The sequence below is a fragment of the Equus quagga genome, chromosome 1 (assembly GCF_021613505.1).
Source record: "Equus quagga isolate Etosha38 chromosome 1, UCLA_HA_Equagga_1.0, whole genome shotgun sequence".
NCBI classification, from domain to species: Eukaryota; Metazoa; Chordata; class Mammalia; order Perissodactyla; family Equidae; genus Equus; species Equus quagga.
In genome coordinates this window covers 22,638,359-22,657,777 of record NC_060267.1, presented here as the reverse complement: position 1 = coordinate 22,657,777, position 19,419 = coordinate 22,638,359, and the positions used below count along the sequence as shown (strand labels likewise).

At 39.8% G+C, this 19,419-nt stretch overlaps 1 protein-coding gene across 1 annotated transcript in view; it reads right to left on the bottom strand.

Moving 5' to 3' along the window:
• NELL2 (neural EGFL like 2) overlaps positions 1 to 19,419 on the bottom strand; it is a 303,898-nt gene that overhangs the window by 257,758 nt on the left and 26,721 nt on the right. The window contains exon 4 of the mRNA XM_046642268.1: positions 3,358 to 3,508. Within this exon, the coding sequence (XP_046498224.1) occupies positions 3,358 to 3,508 (151 nt within the window). The remainder of the gene's footprint in view (positions 1 to 3,357; positions 3,509 to 19,419) is intronic.

Below are 19,419 nucleotides of genomic sequence, written 5' to 3'. Positions count from 1 at the left end.
CTGGGCCGAGGATATGAATAGACATTTTTCCAAAGAAGATATACAGATGGCTAAGAAACACATGAAAAGATATTCAACATCACTAATCATCAGGGAAATGCAAATCAAAACTACAATGAGCTACCACACCACACCTGTTTGAATGGCTATAATTACCATGACGAAAAACAATAAATGTCAGAGAGGATGTGCAGAGAAGGGAACCCTCATACACTGCTGGTGGGAATGCAAACTGGTACAGCCACAATGAAAAACAGTAAGGAGATTTCTCAAAAAATTAAAAATCGAAATACCATACAACCCAGCTATTCCACTACTATGTATTTATCTGAGGAACTTGAAATCATCCATTCAAAGAGACTTATGCACCCTATGTTCATTGCAGCATTTTTAACAATAGCCAAGACATGGAAGCAACTCAAGTGCCCATCAACTGATGAACAGATAAAGAAGATGTGGTATATGGGGCCAACCCAGTAGGGTAGTGGTTAAGTTCACATACTCCATTTTGGCGACCTGGGGTTTACTGGTTTGCATCCTGGGCGTGGACATACATACCACTCACCAAGCCATGCTGAGGCAGCAGCCCACATACAAAATAGAAGAAGATTGGCAATAGATGTTAGCTCAGGGACAATCTTCCTCAAGAAAAAAGAGGAAGATTGGCAATAGATGTTAGCTCAGGGACAATCTTCCTCACAAAAAAAGATGTGGTATATATATACAATGGAATACTACTTAACCATAATAAAAGACATAATCGTCCCATTTGCAACAGCATGGAAGGAACTTGAGAGTATTACGTTAAGTGAAATAAACCAGACAGAGAAAGACAAGCACCGTATGATTTCACTCTTATATGGAAGATGCACAAACACATGGACAAAGAAAACAGATGAGTGGTTACCAGAGGGGAAGATGGTTGGAGAGTGGGCATAAGGGGTAGAGGGGCACATATATATGGTGACTGACAAATAATAACATACAACTGAAATTTCACAATGTCATAAACTATTATGACCTCAATAATAAATAAATAAATAAATGAAAATAAAATTAAACAAAAAAGGAAATGAGTTAAACATCCAAAAGTAAGGGGTTGATCCAAGAAATCTGACATATCTACACACACAGAAAAAAGGACTGGATTAAAATAGGACATAATTTCAACACTGATCTCCTTTTGACAATATGATTTGTATGAGTTTTCCTATTTCTTTACACATGCCAGTTTTCCAAATTTTCTACAACGAAAATATATTCCATAATAATTGGAAAAAACAAGCATAATTTTTAATTGAAATAAATCAACATAAAGCCCTACATGTAACTTTAACAAATCTACTTCACAGGAATAGTAAGAAAGGATCTGATGAAGGATGACTTGCTGTCACACAGATCCTTGCTTACCGTTCCTGTTCCGTATGACAGCAAGTCATCCTTCATGAGACCTTTCATCAAGCATCCACCCGAACAAGGTCAGGTATTTCAGTTGTCCATATCCTTACTATATGGTGCTAAAAAAAAATCTGCAAATGATTTTAATAAGTATTAGATGGAAAGGTGTAGATTACAAGAAATCCATGCTGGGCAAACATTTGTTGAGTTAATATATTCAACTCCAGGGACCAAGAAAACATTGACTATCTAGGATCCATACAGCTGAGGGCAACAGACCTAGTGAAGTGCTACTGATCAAGTCTCAAGAGCAGCAGACGGAGTACCTAGATTTGGTTAGCCCAGAGACAAGAGGGGTAAGACAGGAGGCTGCCGTGGTCATCAAATATGTAAGGAATGTCATCTGGAAGAGGTTTGGGTGAGTTCCACGTCTCTGCAAACAGAGTGGCGGGAAAAAAGTTACAGGCCAGAAAAATCTAGTGCCCAAAATGCAGGGGAAAATTTCTTAGCAAGTAGAAATAACAGCAATAAATCAGGCTGCTCTGTGAAGAACAATCTTCCTTTATCATATATGAATCACGTCACCTAAAAACCCGATGGAGATGGGCAGAGGCACAGTGCTGGAAGCAAGAAGCTCACCTGGTATCAATCACCTGAAGACAAGGTCTGTCCCTGGGGCCAGAAACATACCAAGGGGCAAAACCTTAGTGAACCCTTGGAGACGCGACTTCTCCCTTTCTCACTCTGCCTTGCGGAGCCTAAGCCAAGCACCGTGTGAGCGTTAGGATAGCACCCTCCTCTCAAACACAGGCCAAACTGGGAGGAAAGAAACGCAAGTGAGGGGCTTAGGAAGCTATGCCGATTCTTTGGAGCTGAAGATGGAATAAGACGAGGCCTTAAAGCCCTGAGAGTAAGCCAGATAGAGAGTGACTAGGAACCTTGGTCTCTGTGTCAGCTTGCTCTGTTTTCTTCTTCACATCTATTTGCTTCTGTTTGCCCTTTAGTATACAGTAAAGATTTGCCAAGTCCCAGGCTGCCTCATCCCTCATAAGAGAAACCAAGAGGTTTCTGCCCATATCTGAACAGGGTCATTAAAGCCTTTATGTACATACCAGCACTTCACACATATAAACTCTTTAACCTTCACAGCAACCTATAAAGTGGGTACTATTATTATCCCAGGATGAAAACAATGAGGCACACGGAGGTTGTATGACTTACTCAAGGTCTAGAGAGAGTAAGCGGTGGTGTAGGTATTCAAAATATGAACGTGAAGGAACTTTTATTGTCAGAACTGTGGTTATTCTTTCAGGAAAGAATCATTTTAAGCTCATTTTAAAGTCATTTAAATCATTTGGTGTTATTGTGTAGCAATTTATGTGTATGCCAAGTGTCATGAATGAATTTCTTTTTCCTCCTCCCCATGACTCCCACTAGCTCTCCTAATCATGCTTCTACACGTGCGAGAAGCCGGGAGCTACGAGACAGCATGTTGATTCAACACACATCCAGGAAAACAGCTGTAACTACTGCAATCCACGAAGTGCATTGAAAAAGTTGTCTGTCAGTGATTAAAATTATAAGACTATTAAACTCTAAACCCAGGCAATTTCCTAAAAAAATAAAATACAGTATTTTTGAGGCTAACTATTCAGAAATTAAGAAGTATGTTTGACTTTAAGACTGAGGAAGATATCTCATGAGGAATTCGGTAATTAATAAATTTGTTTTAGGAAGGGTGACTTCTGTGTGCTCTTAGCAACATCAAAGGCAGCAGCTCCCGCTTTTAGGCAGATCTCAATTACTTGTGTTTGTGATTTTGCATAATGCAGCAAAATTATTCGAGCTGTTTTAAACCAATCTTGTATATTGCGTCTCCTGCTTTGTTTACTTCTCTTTAATGCGTTCATTTAACCAGATAGAAACGAAAACACAAGAAACTCCAGCAGCCACACTTACCTATGATCCAAGTGGTGAATGGAGAGAATGACTCCGGAGTTTAAGTGGGTCTGTTTCAGGGTCACCAAGATGGTAAATTCATGTTTATTTCTCAGCTTCTGAAAAAACTGTTCAGCTGTAGCAGTGGATGCTTTTATACTTCTGGGAGTATCTAAAAAAGAAATAAACATACACTAAGAATAAACCAGAATTTGGTTTTATAAAGTACCCTTTACATGCGACATTCTTCTAAAAACATTATCAAGTAATAACTGAGAAATACTAGGTTTCAGACTCTCCCAGTAAATTCTTTCAACGAGATTTTATGCTACGTGTAACATAGGACAGTAAAACCACAAGACATACTGAACTGGTATTTCAGGAATCTTTCTTCAAAAACGTCACCTTTGAGGCAAAGAATCCAAAAGAACTCTCTTTGAAGAGGTGTACTCCCAAGTTTTCTCCTTACACACTTCCTATATCCTGGATACCAAAGCCACGTCAGTGTCAACAATGAACAAAAAGATGTAGTTCTTAGAATAGGACCTAAAAGACCACGATACAGCCATTTAGCTTTTCTGACACCTCATGAGAGGAAATTGGATTTAAATCTATGTGCCACCTTCCACATTGATGTCTCTAGCCAGAAGGCTCTCTATAAATAGATTTTTTTAAAAGATCATTGAAATTAGTCACTCTCAGCCTTCTGTGCAGTGGATGAAACATTAAGATCAAATTATCTTACCACATTTGTTGAAAGAAATATGTAGAACCAATTCCCATGTCCCTCTCCCCAGGCTTAGGGAAAGCCTAGCCAAGGGAGGCTTGCCCAGGAAAGGAGGAACTTTCACCCTGCACTTCCATCTGGTTTAGTTTTGCACTCTGACCTCAGGACCCAAAGGACACAAGGGAAATAGACAGGCAGAGAAATGGATTTAGTAGATAGGAAAAAGCTATCATTCAAGCCATCTGCTAACTGAGTAAAGGCTCTCCTATTCATAGTATGTGCAAAGGGGTGATGGGAGCCAGAAACAGTTTCTGTTGTTACCAAATCATTCTCCTCTTTTTTATGCTTTAGACTAGGTAGACTAGGTAAGTAGTTCTCAGTGAGGAAACTACTGCCATTTGGAGAGAACAATCCTTCCTTGTGCAAGACTGTCCCAAGAACTGCAGAATATTTAGCACCCCTGGGTCCCAGGCCCACTAAATGCCAAAGGCAACCAATCCCTGGTCATTGTGACAACCCAAAGTCTCCCACACATTTCCAAGCATTCCCTCGGGAGCAGTGCAGCAGAAATATCAGTGAGAACCACAAACTTGATGAAACGGACATGATAAAATTAATCCTACCTTTCTAGCCTAACAAATATATGGAATAAAAATGTAATCACCTGCTCTGCGTCCATCACTGGGAACGCGCAGACATAGAGAAGCCCTCAAGATACCCATAAAATAGAGGAAGCGACAAATAATCCCAATACAATGAACAAAGTGCTGCCATACCCATAGGTACAAAGTGTTGCTGGATCACAGAGGGAAAAGTAGCCAACATCATCTGGACGGAGGATTTCATAGAAGAGAAGGCCTTTGATCAGAAGTTCACCAGGTAGAGAAGAGAGGGAAAAGCACTCCAGTCAGAGGAATGGCTTGTGAAAAAGCAGAGAGGTGTGAGAGGGCATGACATGACTGAAGCAGTGAATAGGAGACAATATGAGAGGGAGTTGGACAGAAAAGCTAGACTGCATAGGTAGGACACGGACACTGTGTGCCAATGTAACGGACACCTGTTGTTTCTGTCAGCATCATCAGTTTACCCTCTTGGTTAAAACAAAACAAACTCCTCTTTACCACTGAAAAATGACCCCTCCCCACTCTTAACCCAGGCCTTCTTCTCTGCTAGAAGGGCCCCGACCAATCAGAGCATCGCCTATCCCTGTTCGCAGTACTTGATTCAGGAACAGGCCCCTAATCCAAGGCAGTGAAGTCAGGCCCAGGATATTTGTTCAAAGTTTTAGAAAAAAGAAACTTTCTGGTTTCCAAAAAGAAACTTCCTTGGTTCCACTCAATATTCACAACTCAAAAGCATAACAATAATCTGCGATTTCTGCCAGGTCAAAGTAACAGTTTCTCCCCGGGCTCCATCAGGGATAAGACAGGCTGTGGAGGGGATTCCAGGCAATTCCCCCTAGCTCCAAAACCTTCTGCCTTTTTAAGGAAGCATACAAAATGTAATCCTACGCAAATAATTCATCTAGTGTTAACTTTTAATCCACTCTAATTTATATACAAGTGAATCATTCACAAACTTCATTACTTCATTTTAATATGATAGATAAAAACAAATAAAATTATAAATATTTATTATGCTTCCCCCCTTTTCAGGCAGGTGGAGCCTGAGCAGCATCCTTTGTCTTGCCGAGCAGGATGATAGATGGGGATGCAAATGAGAGAAACAGAGAAAGGACTACACTGAATACAGAAAGGACGATCAGACCCACAGAGATATCTAAAGCTGTGGCCCAGAGAGCTTGAGCTCTTATAGTGAGAGAAAAGGAACTTAGAAATAGGTGGCAGCTTCCTTACAAGGTGGAACTTTAGAGAAGAGATGTTTTAAAGAGGATTTTCAGGAAGTTTTGCTGTTTGGTATGCGTAGAAAATGTTCAATAAATCTCTATTATTCTCCATTGCTTTTGGAGTCAGATTTGCAGGGAAAGTTGAAAGGTTGTATTATTTTTGTGGGGTTTTTTGTTTGTTTGTTTTGTTTCCACATGAAATGACATATGAAGATCAACCTTAAGATGAAAGGAAGGAAGATCTAAAAGAATGGATTACATTTGAGTATCATTAGCAAAATGTAAGTCATCATGGTTGAAAATATGCTGAAGGAAACGAGGTAAAGGAAAACTATTTCTTTCCTTCTTTTCTGCTTTATCTCCCCAAATCCCCCCGGTACATAGTTGTATATCTTAGTTACAGGTCCTTCTAGCTGTGGCATATGGGACGCCGCCTCAACGTGACCTGCCGAGCCGTGCCATGTCCGCGCCCAGGATCCGAACCAGCGAAACCCTGGGCCGCCGCAGCGGAGCGCGCGAACTTAACCACTCAGCCACGGGGCCGGCCCCAAAACTATTTCTTAAAAATTGATCCATCTGCATTTTGGAAAAATTTCTTTGGTAGCCACATGGAAGGTTATCTGAAGAAAGAAAACAAGCGAATATAGGGAGAACACTTAAGAAGCTTTGGCAATTCGGGTGATCCTTGACTTTTCTGTTAGATTTCACATATTTTAAACATCACATTTTCACATCCCAAAACTCCCTTTCCCAAGTTAAATTGATTTTTTTTTTTTTGCTTTGACCAGTAATGGTGATACAGAGCTACTGTTCCTTGCCCAACTTGTCAGACATGTTGACGAGAGAAGGAACAAGTAAAACCTAACAGGGATATTTGCATTGAGATGCTTAAGAAAGTGCTCAAGGAGACCTGCGGAGCAGAACATCCTCCATCCCACCAGCATGGTAAGTGGGGTCCCATAGGGTCTCTGTCCAGCTTAGACTTGAAGCTTATTCGCTCCTGCAGGGTCACTATTTAGGACAGGATCTCTCACCCTGTCCACCTGCTCCTCTCAACCCATTACCTTCCTGTTTTGTTCCCTCTATGAATGTAGGGTGACCTGCAGGAAAGGGGAACCCTTCAGCATGAACATGGCCAGGAGAAGTCCCTTTCAGCTCATGCTGTAGTGGCAGGAAAAATAATATTCTTTTTCCCATCCTTATTAACCAAGTTATTGCACAGAGGTTTGAAAACAAGGGCTTGCATGAAAGTCCCATCTGGTTGCAGTGAGGGGCAATGTGGAAGGCCAATGGGAAGAAGAAAACTCAGCCTGGCTTGCCAAGGCCTCAGGAGGGTCTCCCCACCTGGCATCCTCAACCCAGAGGGCCAGGACACAGGGAAAGATTTTTAAGTTAGCTGCATAGTGATGGAGCAAGCAACTACAGGAAATATAAGTCACGACTTCATCATAATTTTCAGTTCTCTGTCAAGAGAACACCATGTCCCACCAACTCTTACCTCACTCTAATAATATTTAAATTTATCGTTCCCCTTACAAACATATTTTCAAGAATTCATTATGCCTGAGTCCAGGAAGGATTTAAGAGGGCCTAAACTCTGTGAGTAGCATCAGAATGAACAGGAGAGGTAAAATTCAAGAGATAGTTAAAATTCAAGAGATACTTAGAAAGTAGGCTCTAAAGAGTTTGGTCACTGATAAAACACATGCAAAAGGTAAAAAAAGGGGAGAAAATTGAATCCCATTGAATCCAAAGTTTCTAGCTTGAGAGACTGAATGAAAGGAAATGGAGTAGGAGCATGATGGTACCCAGATGGGATTTCAGTTTTAGAAATGGTAATTTTGAGGTGCTATGGGGCATGCATGTGGAAGTGTCCAGGAGGAGGCTGGCTCTACAGAATTTGATCTCAAGAGAGAGGTCAAGGTTGGCAATACAGATTTAGAAGTCATCAGAATATGGTAGCTAAAGTCATAGGAGTACCTGAGAAAATCACAGGAATCACAGGAATGAGAGGAGGATGAAAGGACGGACCACAGAAACACTAAATCTGTAGCAGAGCAGGGACAACATATATAACTTTACACACACACACACACACACACACATAATGCTGCACACCTGATACTATACAAACTTCATCCTTCAAAAATGTGTATTAATAGATTTTCCCCCTTTAACCCACATTCCATTTTGTTCTCACAAAGCCCTGGCCACTTAACGGGGGCAATTGTTACTCTTTCCTTTTTCAGTGAGTAAACAAGCCCAGGAACAATCCCATGGCTCACCCCAAGGCACCCAGCAAGTTAAAGGCGTAAGGGGATGACAATTTCCGGCCCAGGGTTCTTTCCACTAAATTGCCTCCTGAACAGGCATCTTTTATCCATGCTCAACTGCCACTCACAAACAGAAATGCAAATAAGAGAGCAGCAACACAGAAAATAATATAGAAAAAGTAATTATATAAGATAACATTTTTAGTTCCTTGAGTAGTGATTTTAAGAAAGGTCACTTTCCCCATTTGCAATTCTGTTTCCCAATTCATAAAATTAGCATTTCCGCCTTCTATTTTCATCTCAAGGATTATATAATGTTCAGAGAGACTTCTGAGTTCCCATGATTATTACTATAAGATCTAATTCTGCTACTCACCAGAAAATCAAGTCAAAGAAACCACCATGCGAGAATTTACTTTACTTTATGTTTGTTATCATTTCAGTTTTCATAACTGATCATTTAATTCAGGTATGTATTAAGCAATTTCTCAACAAAGCCTATGATTGGTTAAGAACCAAACATAGAAAAATAAAGCATGTGGTTATAAGAACAAACTCTGAACCCAGAAGAATGAGGCTCCAATGCCAGCTATGCAGATTATTAGCCGTGCTTGGCATGTGGTGAACACCATGTGTTAGTTTTGGGGATTATAATACTTATTATTATTATCACTCTCTCAAGTAACGAGACTGCAGACCTGACTAAAACTACCAAGAGCCATAACACCCTTGTGGTGATTTTCTGAGCTTACTCTCATTCTAACTATCCCAAACTCAGCCACAAAGGATCATTTTCTATATTTGAAAATTGACATAAAAGTTTTTTGCAATCAAATTATTCTTAAGATAAAATCCTGCCTACCACTCTCTGTTTCTTGAGAACTATGAGCGATCATTCCCTTATAAACAAAATTAATCTAAAGTGAATTTCTTTTCAAAGAGGAGCTCATCAAGATTACTTGAATTGCCTCTTCAGAGAAAAACAGGCTGAGAAAAGGGGCCTTTAAACACTACTACTAAGTCCTATAGAAAAGCCTATAACTCGCCCACGCTGTATTAGGTCTTTCTAATTAGAGAACTGCTTGAGTTTCAAACAAAAATTTGTTTTAGAATTTTCCATTTTTATTATGTGCAAAGCCTAAAACTCCCACTAAGAAAACAACTAGTAGCAGTTTAAAGCAGTTATTAATAAACAATGAAGCAGCTCAGAAGCAATTACATCAAAATACTCATTTTTAGTCATGGGACTACCAGGATGGAGGGATGTGTTCATATGTGGATGCAATAACAATTTCTAGGGATTTAAACAATGTGCTATGTATTCTCCATATACAATGTTAAGAGGAGAAAGGAGAGCGAGAGAGAGACTGGTTTATTTCTAAAATAAACTGTACCTTAATGCAATTATGTGTGTGGTAGTAAATATGAGTGTTGACCGAAAAGGAGAGTCAAACTGGAACTTCTTTAAGTATTTTTAATATTAGTAGTAAAAGTAAAGAGAAGGGATTTGTCCATCTTCCAATAACAAAGAAATCGGTAAGAATTATTTTCTTCCTTAACACTTAAACTGCAGCACTACAGTTGGCAACATGAGCCAAATAAGTCTTTGCCCACTGACAGGTCTCTGTCCCATCTGCAGTGTGTAGAAACCTAAATTGATTTTCCCCCACATAACCAGACCAATAAAAACACCATGCACAAATTCAATTATAAAAACAGTCTAATCTCAGCCATAGAATGGTTGACTTAGAATGTTCCAAAACTCATCAAATTACCCTTTTTGAAAAGTCTCTAACTATGAGAAGTTATTGTCTTCTAAATTTAGGTTAGAGATATACGAAGTTAGAACTATTATCATAGTTACTGTCCATGGCTCTTACTCGCCCTTCAACATACCCATGCCTTTATAGTGCAAACTTTCAGGACAAAATAATAGTAACAATTTTAAAAGCCATTACAATTTTATTAACACTGTATATGCGGTTTGCAAAGTCCTTAAACATAAACAAAATCATTTAAGCCTCACAGTAACTTTGAATAAATGGGATTATTAGCTCCATAGTAATAGAAATTACAGATGAGGAAAGAGAGGCACAGTGCAGCCAACACACTTGCGATTATCACCCTAATTAGTGGCTCAAAATCAAGCTCATTTCTATGAACTTACTACATTAGAAAATTGTTGGTTCAAAACCTCAGGAACTTCTGGGTGAAATCTGAAATTGGCCCCATACATGGAGGGCGAGGAGAGACCGAAGAAAGAGGCAGACCACTCCAGACTGGTAGGTGGCACATTAAATAAGCAAGAGAACTTACACACAAGGCTTCTCTCGGGAGCTGCAAGACGAGCGGATCTCCGCCCACGACCGCCAGAATCTTTAAAATTTTGAGAGACGCCTTACCTGGGTTCAGTCATGCATACCGTCCAAATGGTCTCAACAACACTTTGTTTCTCAAGGCTGCATGCTCGAAAACACCTCCCACAGTGGGAACAGTGGGCAGAAGGTATACTCCAAGGACAGGGTGGGGGCAAGAAGCCTCCGATTGCCCAGGTCCAGCTCACGCGTCAACCAGCAGCCATGTCCTCTCAATGACCTCCTCCACCAGAACCAACAAAAGCAATTATGGATATAATTGAACAAATCCACCAAATCCATGTCGCAGAACCAGGATCCCAACCCAGGCCAATGTGTTTCCTGTTATTACACAATGGTGCCCACCCAAGACAATGGTGATGCACACTCTGGAGAACAGATAAACCCTCGTTTTAAGTTAACTTTTATAAAAGTATATTCTGAAGATAAGTAAATACATTTCTCTTGATCTTTGAATAAATTTAGGTTTTTCAAGCCTACAAAACTATTCACATCATATAATCTCTCAGCTAGATACTCTAAACTATTGAGACACAAACCGCACTAAATTTTAAAACCAAAAGCTTTTTAAAAAGATAATTTTCAAATAATTCTCCTTCAAAAGTTATTGGGTAAAATGGATGAGTAATCCACAACTTTTCATGGAACAAACCCATATGTAAGAGTGAGATGACACCCTCACTCTACAGACATCTAAATGCCCTTTACATTACTAGGTTAAGGGACCCCAAGGACATACTCTTGGAAAGTCAACTAGGAAATTTCCCTTCTACATTGTATTCCCATTAAACCCCAAAACAGTCTCAAAAGTTTCTTCCAAATCCACAGCTAATTATAATTTGATTCAATGCACAATAAACATACGTATCTTCACGTATTATTTACAAAAATGTTTGTTGGCTTAATGTTGTGAATATTCAACCACATAAAAACATACATAAAACATAAATATAATCAGAAATCAGAAACAGAAGCATCAACCAACCATTCAAAGAAACAAAAACAAATAATAGGTTCTATGCCTGGATTTAGCAACTAAATCGTTGACTTTAAGCAAATCATTTATGACTCATATGTTGGAATTTTCATTAATAAAGTAGAACAAAATGGAGTCAGAATGTAGGGGGGCAACAAATTATAAAACATCTCTATCATTTGAAGCATAAAATTAAAATATTAAAATTTTATACAAAACAGATATAATACAAGTTATTAAGATTATTCCATTTTGTTTATTTCAATTCCATGCTAACAAGTAACTTTCTAATAATAATTTGGCTTCCCAGGTATGTTTTCCTTTAAAGAGAGCAGTAGTGATTGACTAGTATGAGTATTCTGGTTTAATTCACTGTAATAATCCTCACTGTAGATTAAAATTAAAATTGGCACTTGAATTTATAAGCAGCTTTTGGCTAGTGTTTAGAAGTTCCTCAGAACCTCACCAGCGAAGATACTGCTGTTTAGTTACCAGCAAAATGAAGAAGGAAAACAAGCCAAAATAGTGTTCCTCTTTATCATCTCTTCTCCCAACTGCAATAATGTTCAAGGATAAAGCCAAATAGGCAGAAATATTAAGCAAACAAAAGGGACAATGATAATTGACCACGATGACGATGACAATGACAATGGTGACAATGTCACTCACAAGTTTAACAGAGTGGTTGCATTCCTCTGATGATCCTGCCTTATTACCTGTAAATAGCAGTCTCAGCAACATCATTTGAACACATGTAGCAGATTTATGAATCAGTAATTTGCAGAACTTTATTTAAACCAACCCAAAATATCATATCAAGTTGAACACAAACTGAATGCATACAATTTGTCAGCTAATATCACAAGCCAGTGTCTTAAATACATAAGGAAAATTAAATTCATGGACTATCATAATTTACAAAACATGCTTCTGCCTTCAACAATAGCCATTGAAAAACTGAATCAATGAAATGTTTGAATTTCTTTAAAAAAAAAGAAAAAACGAGTTTTCACTGATCTCACCTTTAATAGTAGATTAAAAGACTCAACTGCACCTTTGCATACTGACACCAATTATTGGTGTATGAGGTACTGCTTAAATTGGCAAATTACTCACCTTAACAGTAAAGTGTATAATTTTATGACATGTAATTTTTCTCTCTTGTGAATTATCCCATCTGTATTACCTAGCTATATCTTAAATACATATATAATACTCTTTGTAAAGTGTTTATCTATTACGAGAGTAACTATAAGTGCAAAAGAGAAACATATATAAATTTTTCTTTTAAGTGAAAACTGAATCACAAGTCATTCCTTTATTTTCCTTGAGGTCTGATCAAATATAAGAATGAAAGAGAAAAAAAATTTCTATCCAAAAAGCTGGCTATCTTTTTATTCACATGTGCTGGTGTTTTGGCTTTAGTAGAATTATTAGTGTAAAAAGAAGAAAACATGAGGCTGACCCAGTGGCACAGTGGTTAAGTTTGCACACTCCGCTTCAGTGGCCTGCGGTTCACAGGTTTGGATCCCGAGCACAGACCTACACACTGCTCATCAAGCCATGCTGTAGTGGCGTCCCACATACAAAACAGAGGAAGATTGGCAAAGATGTTAGCTCAGGGCCAATCTTCCTCACCAAAGGAAAAAAAAAGAAGAAGAAGAAAGCATAACAAGATGAAGGTGAGATTTCTATTACGTATCTTTAATATTTGAATGATACCTATTAATTGACAAGAATAAGGAATATGGATCTATAATATAGTTTTACATTTATAAAATGTGAAAGTTATAAATTGTGCAACCTCAGATTGCAAGCAGATTCTAACAGAATCTTTGCTGAATAGCTAAAGAGATAGTACGCAGTGCCCCATCAATTATGCAGAGCTGAAGTGCTGAAATGCACAATTTCATCTTCCACCTAATAGGCCAATTTGACCTGAGACATCAATTTTGGGAGTTTGTTCTGCTTTTATCTTTCTTTAATTATAATAATCAAATTATTTGAGAATAACAAGACACCAAAACATTAGTTATCATGATTAATCACCCTATCAAAATTGTGCTCTCTTTTTTTTTTTTTACCGTTGTTATTTCCACTACAAGGAACAAAACAGCATTATAAAGTACCAAAGGACATGGGGCCCAGGATGATCAGTTTCTCAGTCCAGAGTTTCAGACACTAGCCATTATGTCAATCCCTGCCCTTGTTTCCCCAGGTCCCCTATCTGCTTCCCCTCAGTTTCTGAGACAGTCATGATAACGATGCCAGAAAATCGGAAGTGGGGCTCAGAACTAAGTCTTGCTACTCAGACATTCAACAAAAAAAGAGTTCTGAGAACTTGTGAAGCTTCTAAAAGAAACCATCTTCCAGCCCCACCATGTTGGCCCAGTCTACAAAGCTGAGCTGCTGCTTCGGGTTCCAGCCTAGAACTCTAAACTCCACCCTGCCCGCCCATCTGCTTGACGGAGGCTCTGCTGCTCTGTCAGGATCTTGCCGATTCTCTCTGCTGTCCCTCAGGAACGGATGAATCTGCTAAAAGGCGTCAGAGTGCTAGTCCATCGAATGACGTCTGCCTGTCTTTGAACTGTGGGGCTACTGGACTTGCCCCATTCACCAGACTGGATATATCCCCAGCTCCCTCTCATCTTACACCCTGTCTCCACCCCATCCTATCACCCTCTTGGAGTTTCTCCCACCCCTATAAGTTTTCCTAAATTAAATTCACAATTTAAATGTTACTCGAACCCTGAATAAAGCACAGAAGATTCACTTATTGTCGAAGCTAATCTCTCGACTTCACCTCACTAGAAGCTATATAACCTCCACTTTCCCAGGAGCCTTACATCTAATTCCACCAAGCCTGTGTACTTCCCATTTCGAGGCTTATATTTCTCCCTAAGTGCCCATTCCTGGGCTACAAATTGCCTCCAGTTTCCGGCTCACTTTAATTAATTCACCAAATATATGCTCAGCACTTGCTATGTGCCAGGCATTCAACAATGAAGACGAGGAACAATCCAACACTATGACCTGTCCACTTCACCATAGCAGAGACTGCTAGTTGCCCTCCAATAGCAATAATTCTCTTCTTTTTAGTAATAAAACTCCCTACTTTTACCTGGGCACATGGCTGTCCAGCTAGAAATTACATTCCCTAGTCTCCTTTGCAGTTAAAGTGGCCAGGTGACTTAAGCTCTGGTCAACACGAAGTGAGTTCTCACATTCACTCGCCAGAAATATACTCTAATTTTGTTTTCTTCTGATGTTATACCTTTAGCATTATTATTCATTCTTGTGCATAAATGCAGAAGACATACAGTATACAAATGTGTGGGTGTATATATATGTGTGTGTGCATGTATACAAAAACAGACACATACACATTTTTGCTTTGGTCAACCTACAATTTATAAATGTGGCTGTTTCCAAAACATCATTGGTTGATCATTTTTTAGGATATTGGCCTGCATTTTTACACAGAAGCAATATTATACATGATGGTTAGGTCCTCAGAAGACTCAACCTTACTACAGTATGCTGTAGGTGATTTAAATCCAATGGATTCTGGTTTCATATATCCAGTAAGCTGAACTCAGAAATGCCTGGCACCTGGATGGGCAAGGGAGAAATCCAGAAGCCAAGATGAGATAGAGACATGAGATAACTGAACAAGCTGTGGACTAGATATGGAAGAAGGGAACCAGCAGGTGAACTCAGGTTTGGTGCAAGTTGGGAAATCCAGGCAGCGGAAGCAGGATGTGCAAAGTGTGGAGGTGCGCAAAAGCATGGTACATTTGTGGACCTAGTATTTTTTATGGCTAGAGCATAAGGTGTGTGGGAGGAAGGGGGGGGGGAATGGAGGGAGTCTAGACAGGTGGTTAGGAACAGATCATGGTTCTGTGATCAGTCTTTTCAGAGACACTGTGTTACTCAGAGAACTGCAGGGCTAAGATGAAACCAAAGCAGAAGCCCACTTATATGAACTGGACCAGCAGAGTGGGGCACAAGGAAAAGGTCTGACTCAGTAGGCATGTAGCAGCATATGGCTTTTCTTAGGAACACCAGGCACCAGGCATTAGCACAGTGAATTCCAATCAGTTGTACCCCCACACTAGTGGGGCGAGGTCCCAATGTATTCCCTGTCCTGCTCAGATCTGGCTCAGGAACTAGGAATGGGTGGCACACAAGGCCTCAGTTACCTAAGCCTAAAAGTGCTGACACAGACCACCCTTTACAGCTTGGCCTCCAGGTAAAACCACATTCAAACTTCCTACTTAGGACCCTAACAATGTCTCTTCCCTAAACACCACCTGTAAAGGGAATGGAGATTCTGCCTCCCTGAGCCACATTAGGCTATAGGAGCAGGAGCAACAGCCTGTGATGCTTCTGGCATCTCCGAAGGAAGAAGCGAAGAAGGGTATAGAAGAAACTCAGGGATCTTCAGAAGGACTAGCATACCTAGAGCCAGTGGGGAAGGAAGAGTAGTAGTCTTGGGGTGAAGAGCACTCTCTAACTGGAGAGCCACTGGCAAGAAAGAAATCTTCCCACTCTCAAAGTATACCTGGAGACACTGGCAGTGTCTGCACACGGATGGGGCTGAGGGGTTTGTGAAGATGCTGAAGTTCAGATGAGTGTGATGGGGAAGCTGGGGCTAATATTTTCCTTTTCTATTTTTTTTTTTAGGAAGATCAGCCCTGAGCTAACATCTGCTGCCAATCCTCCTCTTTTTGCTGAGGAAGACTGGCCTTGAACTAACATGCGTGCCCTTCTTCCTCTACTTTATATGTGGGACGCCTACCACAGCATGGCTTGCCAAGTGGTGTCACGTCCGCACCTGGGATTCGAACTAGCGAACCCTGGGCTGCCGAAGCGGAACATGCGCACTTAACCACTGGGACACGGGGCCTGCCACAATATTTTTCTTCTAAGTCTAAAAGAGAGACTTATAAAGAGATAAAGAAGGAGCTTGTACTTTAAGAGGAGGGAGATACCTAGAGCATGAGGTGGCCCCACAGAGACACATGTTGCTGCCCCTCAGGAGCAGCGGTCACCTCTGCAGTGATCCCTGCAGTCAGAAAGAGCAAGCTCCTCAAGGGCAGGGACCAGGCCTGTTTCGCTTCATCTTCCACTGTATACCTAGCATCCAGGATAGTGCCCAGCACATAGTGAGCCTTCTACAAATATTTGTTGAATGAATAACAAAAAAGCTAGCATTCACTGAGTGCTTACAACATGAGGCACTTTTCTAAGTGCTTTCTTCATATTAGCTAAGTAGGCTCTATTCATGTCCTTATCTTACAGAGAGATGAAGTTACTTGTTCTAGAGGGAGCGGTTCCTCAATCTTGGCACTCTTCACATTTTGGACTAGATAATTCTTTGTTGGGGGGATTGTTCTAAGGATTGTGTGATACTTAGCAACATTCCTCGCCTCCTGTAGGACCCCACCCCTAATGGTGACAACCTAAAGTGTCTCTAGACATTGCCAAATGTCCACTGGCAGACAAAACTGTCCCTGATTGAGGACCACTGTTTCAGGCTTCTAGCGGATAAGTGGTAGTGCCAGGATTCGAGCCCAGGCAGTCCACTGCAGTGTGTGCCCTTAACCTCTACATTACAGCTGCCAGACAAGCATACAACAGCCAGCATTTAGTGACTGCTTACTATGAGCCAGGCGCCATGCTGAGCGCTTTCCTACACCATCTTCTCTCATCATCACCACAGCTGTGCATCTGGATAGCTACCTTTGAAACCAAACACTACAGATGAGTAATTTAAAGTATTTTTCCTAACAAGTTGATTCATATCTTCCAGATACTTTTTCAAATATTTTTGGAGGACTCAGAACTACATTTGGGTTTTCTGATTGCTAAGGCTTTGACTTTTCTCTCCCATTTTTGGTAACAGCCGTGTTCCTAACAGAACTAAAAAATGGGTTAAATTGTCCGCATTAAATCAATTCAGATTTCTATGCAGCATTAAGTACTTCTATCATGCCAGGTTTATTATAATGTCCTGAAATCATCTTAAAGTAGAGGCACAAATCACTGGAGAATAGCTTCCTAGAGATGTGAGCTCCAAGAGTAAAACGGCCTTTGTGAAAGCTGCACCGGCCGTTACTGGATTGTAACGCTGCAAGTGCGCTTCACAGAAGTCTCGGCTCCCTAGGAACAACACAAGCAAACCACAATCCATTGAGCTTCTCGCTCTCGTTTTTTAAATTTATCTAGACACTGAAGTCTGAGGAGTCCAACTGCAAATCCTTCTACCCGTCTTTGGTATTTAGAAGATGCAGCATGAAAAATATTCCTTATTAAAGGTAACAAAACCCACTGAGAAATATGGTACTAGAATTTGGTATCATGATGCTCCCCAAAGCACAAAAAGGACATCTGAAATTATGTCAACAGAGGATACCTTGAAAGGTCAGTGAGAGCACACATGTTGCTGACTATATTGAAAAACCAGCAACTACTACTCACGTGGAACAATTGTGAAAAATGGTTGTTGTAAGTAATGTCAACGTGAATTACGAAGGCAATATACAAATTGTGAGTACCGACCCTTCGCTGCATAAACGTATCTACATTTTGAATAAGTGTGGGCACTCTGGAGTCAGCGTGTACTGAGTTTCTATGCCAGTTCCATCATTTTCTAGCTTAAGCAAGTTAACCTCTTTGGGCCTTGGTTATCTTGGCTCCCATCTGTAAAACGGGAATAATAATAATACATAGGGTCATTGTCAGGATTAATACATATAAACCACTTAGAATAGCGCTTGGCACATAATAAGTACCCAACTAATGTCCCACATACACATACACACACTCATGCACACACACTGAAATTCAAAGAATTCAGATTGATGTGCAAGAATAAATTGTTGTGTGAGTAGGTAAATAGGCAAGCCCCCATGCCAGATAACAGGACATGTCTGCAGCAATTCTACCAGAACTAAAATACTTACATTTTTTATTACATTATGAGTGACAAAAAAGTCAGGAAAGAATAGAACATTTCTCTAATAGATAGGGATATGAACAGTCATTTCAACACGCACATCATCAGCTTTTAATAGCCGCAATTGTAAATGAGTTCATCGACTAAGTGGGAATACGGTGAACTGCGAAATTGTCTTCTGCTGGTCTGGGAGCAGAGTTTCAACATCTGAGGAGGAGGAGGACCTGATGACTGCAAGATGGCAATTTTCTGAGTGTGACGAGGGGGTTTAATTTTGTGCATCTCCCACACCTCCCCCCACACACTCAATCTGTGCCACATGAGTGAATTTATATTACATCACTTCCTGTTCTTATTATGATCTTTGTAAAATTTTTCTCTTATTCCTTTACACCATCTGTGAAGGATTATTCTCTACCACTGTACTAATTACGCTTCTGCAGATATTTATATGCCCCTTTGGTAACCTTGGTAACCCCAAACAAAAATTTTAAAGAAAATTAAGGCACTGTCATCATTATAGGAAAAACCAGTGTATGTTTATGTTTTCATATTACTTACGACAATGGTAGTAAAGAAAAAGAAAACTGTACTAGAAGAAAACAGAGATGATCTATTATATACAAATGATAGGCAACATAAGTCATAAAAAAGAATTATTTGTAACAATGACCCAGATCAATGCTTTAAGCATCCATAAGATTTCTCTTCATAAATATCGATTAAGAACATGAGCATTAGTATGTAAAACCAGGAAAATCCTGCACTATCCAAAAAATAATATCAATATTTGAATATATGAATAATAGCAAAATAAAAATGCTTTCCAAAAAGAGCCCTTCAGTGCTATACAGAAAAATTAATATGAAATGTGTACTTGTAATAATTCAATTCAGAGCTCTTTCTGCTACTGGAAATTTTTTTC